The sequence below is a fragment of the Condylura cristata genome, unplaced genomic scaffold, assembly GCF_000260355.1.
Source record: "Condylura cristata isolate star-nosed mole 26May11 unplaced genomic scaffold, ConCri1.0 scaffold00022, whole genome shotgun sequence".
NCBI classification, from domain to species: Eukaryota; Metazoa; Chordata; class Mammalia; order Eulipotyphla; family Talpidae; genus Condylura; species Condylura cristata.
In genome coordinates, this window is record NW_004567123.1 from 32,362,089 (window position 1) to 32,367,339 (window position 5,251).

The 5,251-nt window shown below is 56.6% G+C and overlaps 1 protein-coding gene across 1 annotated transcript in view; it reads right to left on the minus strand.

The window, feature by feature from the left end:
* Positions 1 to 359: 359 nt before the first annotated feature.
* The window catches only part of ZFP64 (ZFP64 zinc finger protein), a gene marked incomplete at its 5' end in the record, with an annotated part of 65,247 nt that continues 60,355 nt past the window's right edge, over positions 360 to 5,251 (minus strand). Inside the window, 2 exons of the mRNA XM_012728133.1 lie at positions 360 to 1,487; positions 3,895 to 4,146. Coding sequence (XP_012583587.1) covers positions 778 to 1,487; positions 3,895 to 4,146 — 962 coding nt within the window. The remainder of the gene's footprint in view (positions 1,488 to 3,894; positions 4,147 to 5,251) is intronic.

Below are 5,251 nucleotides of genomic sequence, written 5' to 3' on the forward strand. Positions count from 1 at the left end.
TGCCAGAGTACCACAAAGCCACCTGGGAGAAATTATATCCCCGCGGCATGCCATCGCCTAAGTCCCAATCAAGTAAAATGTACATTCACAAGCATTGTGGGCTCTCATTTGCTCGTTGGTTCAGCAAACACCAGTTCTTAGTGGGGGTGAAGGCGCTGGTCTCCCTCAACCACCTGCCACCAGACCTGGTCCCGCCTGGGGCGGGCTGAGCTGGCGCTCGCTTGATCTTTGGCGCCACCTACAGGTCTAACCGCGCAGCGCCAACGCTGCAAACCCCGGGGGCCCTTAGGCCTGAATCTCTGCGCAGATGGCGAGGCGCACAGGTGACCTCTGGAGCGCTCCTCTTACGGCACTCTACAAGCCAGTGTGCCTTTTATTATAAGACAAGAGATAAAGGGAACCACACAAAAATGTGTAAGACAAACGCCCTTCCCACCACCGGGTTAGCAACAGCCCCTGTCCGCGCCCGAGGCCCTCCGCGCCGGGCGCTCATCTGTGTCTGGCTCATCCCGATCAGTGTCCAGGTCAGTTTGGCGGCGGCTTCCCACGTGGTTTAATCGTTCCATCGGAGATGGAGCGCTTTCGGAAATGGATGGAATCCACAGGGAGCCATCCTTTCTAGAGAAACGGGCACTCCAAGGTCACCCCGTCCCCCTTACCCGACCAAGTCAAATTGGGGGACTCTGTCACCGCGGGGACGGCTGTCCTGGTGCCCTGTGGCTGCAGACGCCACCTCCGGAGGCTGCAGGGGGCACAGCCCCCCCCAGAGGGGCTGGGCTAGAGGCACTGGCTGGCCTCCAGGGCCGCCTCCAGCTGACCCACCGAGACCAGAGCGCCCAGCTGCCCCGGGGCGCTGCTTTCAGGGGGGAAAGTGACCAGGTCCGAGTTCTTGCTCTCGTTCTGGTCACTGTGCTGCTTCTTATGGCAGCGCAGAGAGTCGTCCCTGACGAAGGAGGCGCCGCAGATCTCACAGCGGAAGGCCCGCTGGGTCACTATTTTGGCCACGTGCGGGGAGCCACCCTCCCGGGCCCCGTCTCTGCCCTGCGGAGCCCGGTTCTCCGTCTTGGCCCCGTCCCTGTGCACCCTGTCCATGTGCTTGGCCAGGCTGCTGGGCCGCTTGGTGTCGAAGCTGCAGAAGTCGCACTTGAAGGGGCGGTCCTTGCAGTGCACGCGGCTGTGCACGCGCAGGGCCGCCTTGCTGGCGCACGAGTAGCTGCACTCCGGGCACTTCTCGGGGTGGTCGGCCTGGTGCAGCCGGCTGTGCTGCAGCAGGTCGGCGCGGTCCTGGCCCTGGAAGCTGCAGTGCAGGCACCTGAAGGTGTGCTTGATGCGGATGTGCGACTTGAGGTTCGCCTTCATGGTGCAGCGCACGTCACAGAAGTCGCACTTGAAGGGCTTCTCCCCCGAGTGCACGATCATGTGCCGTTTCAAGTCCGAGCTGATTTTGAACTTGGCGCTACAGAGCCAGCACTGGAAGGGGGTGTCCCCTAGCAACGGAAGGTGCGTTTCCATTAGAGCAGGCGGCAAAACAGACCCCATCCCCCAACAGACCAGAACACGGGGTGGGCGAGATGGCCGGGTCTCTTCCACTCCTTACCCACGTCCTCCCAACAGCCGGGGCTAGGTGTATCCGAGTCGGCGCTCCCAGACCTGGTGGGCACGACCCATTTTACAGATGGCCTAACTGAGGCTCAAAGGTAAGTGAGGGGTTTGGGCCCATTTCAGGTTTGGACGGGAACTCTTGACAGCCCAAAACTGAACAGGGAAGGGAAGAGGTGTGATTCAGGTTACACACAACTGCTCCAAGCCATGAAAACATGGCGGCGGGGAACAGATAAGGAAGCCGCTGCCTCCTGGGAATCCTGGAGACACTTCCAGCTCTCAAACTACAAAGGGGCTGTCATTCTTTGGGGAGCTACTGCTATACGAAACGTCTGTGGACCACAAGCCGAGATGAGAACCCCACCCACACCTCCATGCTCTGCCCCTGGAGGTTGCTGTGTGTCAGCGCTTCAGGCGCGTTCTCCTAACCGGGGGAGCTCCTCTCACTGCTTTGGCAGTCAACTGGCGCGTTTTAGCTGTGCCTGGTCCTGCTTCACCGCCCCCCTTGTCAGAGAGCTTTATTTTCACATTTAGGTTCAATAGCAGTTAGATTCGGACCCCCGTGTTTTCAACTTTAGACTCAGACAGTGCGTATGGTGACGAGATGTGTGACCTTCATTGGCACCAGGTACCGCAACGGGATCACAGGCCCCCCCCCCACCCCCCCGCTCCGTAGATGCTGCCTGGTGCTGGCATCAAGATCAAATCAAGAGTCTTCTGTCACATGCTCATCTTGGGTCACCTTTTATCATGGTTTTTGAATTGTGGTTCTTGAGGAAAAGTCTCCCCTAACTTCCAGTTAGTCAGTCTCTCAGTACAGGGACCTTGACATGGCGCTTCTGACTGACTTTCCCCCTCAACCTTCTATCCAAGCACCACCCTGGTATTTTTCTTCACCGCCATCCCAGTTGGCTCTATTGGAATTCTCACACACCACATATCTCATGCCAGATTTTGTTTTCACTAAGTGTTGTTTGCTACAATTTATCTTCCAGTAACTTCCATGAAAGTGCTAGCTGAGAGTAACTCTTGTCCTTGTCTGTCTTGGTCTGTTCTACTTTTGGACTTGAGTTAGTCTGGCTGGGTATGGGATTTGACGTTCAATCATTTGCAGCTGAGAGGCTTCTGTTCCAGTAGCCTCCCCCCCACCCCAGGAAGCCGGCGCGCTGACAGGCTTTGAAGTGTGATGCCCCCCTGCTTTGCCTCTCCAGTCCTGTCCCTCTCCTGGCCCCTTCGACCTGGGACATTCCTTTCCTATGCGATTTTCTCATTTTTACTCTCTCTTCCTCGTAGCCTTAGTCAGAAACCAGACTTCGGCTTCTTAGTCTCAGTTCTTCTGCTGAATTTTTGCACCTGACCTTTGGGAAACTAACTTTACAGGCAGCGACACCAGCTTTCATTTGCACCTTTGTCCTGACTGCCGTTCCGAAGACCTCTCTGGGGGATGTGGCATCTTTGCCAGCGGGTAAATCCCAAAAAGCACAGCTCGTTTCTGACCTATCAGCAAGTACTCTAACTCCAGGACGTGCTGTTAGACGTCCATCTCTCTACCACCATTCCCAAGTGGCTATTGATCAAAACTCAGTACTGTAGGAAGAGCCGATGGGTTTGAGGGTTAAACACCATTGCCGTGGACTTCACCTGGCGCTGGGTTAGGCTTGAGCTGCTTTGCCAAGAGACTTGAGCTTTTCACTTGAACTCCACGGGTGCTCCCGACTACACTCGCCTGCCCTGTGTCTCTGCAGCACAGCTCTCTTCCTCAGTCTCGAATGTCAGGAAATGCCCCGTTCTTTGCCATCTACTCGGTGAAACGAGGAATTCTCATTTTGAGTCCTCGTGAGCCTCCCAGCCCCCCTTATCTGTGCCACACTGGGCTGGTTCTATCGTTATTTCTTGCAAACAGGGAAGCAAAAAGCTCTTGGCCAAGCTAACAGCTAGCACTGGCACGAACGGTCTTGACTTGCAACCACGTTCTGCCGGCTTTGCCCTGGGCCTCCCAATGGGCCATGCAGTCACGGTTCATGTTAAATGACCAAACACCTAGTCACGCAGCACACTTTACTCGAGAAGTCGTGGGGACTCCCCCCACCTGGGGTCTACGCAGTCAAGTCAGAAAACCAGCTGTCGGCCTTTCCCTTCGTACAGAGAGCCACCGTCCCGAGCAGAGGCAGCCCCGGCCGCCCTGTGCCACCACAGGCAGAGGCCCCGACTCACCCACCAGGGCTGCGTGTGCTTGTAAGTCGGCGAAGGGCGTACAGAACACGAGGGAGGGCCCGGGCGGCCCGGGCTCACCTGTGTGGGAGCGCAGGTGCACGGTGAGCTGGCTGGAGTTGCGGCTGGCGTAGGGGCAGAGCTGGCACTTGTACGGCCGCTCGTCCGAGTGGATCCGCAGGTGCTTCTTGAGGCTGCTGCTGTCCACGGCCGCGTAGTCACACAGATGGCACTTGTGGGGCTTCACGCTGGTGTGGCACCTCATGTGCATTGTCAGGTTGTCCTTCCGGCTGAAGCACTTGTCACAGAACTCACACTTGTGCGGTTTGTCGCCTTCAAACACACAAGGAGGAGTCCAAGGTTTAGGGGCTCCCTCTACTAAGATGACTGCAGAGATCTGGCTGGGAAAGTAGCCCTGGCACACGGCTGCCCCCCACCCTTCTGTCCAAACCCCCAGAGGTGGGAAGAGATGGCAGCATTTGGGGCAAGGGGGCGCATGCCACTCATCGACGGCTCCGGAACACCACGAACCCCAAGGGACCGACTAGATAAGGGCAGCCTGGTGGCGCAAGTCATAGGCGCAAGCCTGCATGGGAAAGGGGAGGGTCGCAGAGGGAGTCAGGACCAGAGGGGCAGGTGGTGCAGTCTTGGGACAGATTTTTGGCTCCTTGCTGGATGAAGCACTCAAAGAACATCAGGTTGGCTCCATCCCTCACATGCACCAAACAGCAACAGGCTTGTCCCTGCCGGCCTGCTGGGGGAGGACGGGGGTTATGCCACAGAAATGCTTCAGGGGCCCAGGGAGCTACAGACGCCTGGAGGCAGGGAACCCCACACTCAGAACACGCCCTGCAAACAGGACACCCCACGTCCCCTCCTGGACTCCAGACCGACCATGTCCAAATAAAAATTAATCTACCTGATCATCAAATGCCGAGGATAAGCCAGACCCGGGAAGCCCTGTCTAAGTCAAGAACTTGAAGTTATCAGAGCCAACGAGCAAATAGAGATTCTGGAAATGAAAGCTGTGGCTGGAAAAACAAAACTTCCAGGGAGTAAGCAGCCCCAGGGGTACTTAGCATGGAAGAGATATAGCAGAAGAAACTCCCAGAATGCTGACCAGAAAACAGGGGAAGCAAGAGGAAAGTTCGGGGATGCAGCCAATTCAGGACGGAGCCACTCAGGACGGAGCAGAGAAAAATACTAGTTTGCAGCTCTAAACTGCAGTGTCCAAGTGGGTGGCTGAGTGGCAGTGCAATTTCAGAAGCCCCAGAATGAAGCCATCTTATAACTAAGAAAAATGCACAGAACCTTCGAGAAAACACTGGATACCAGCTGGGTGAGAAAAACAGACCCCATACTCTATAGAAATGACTTTAGGGCCCTCCCTGGTGGCGCAGCGGGGTAAAGCCCAGCACTAAGAAGCTAACGCCACTTC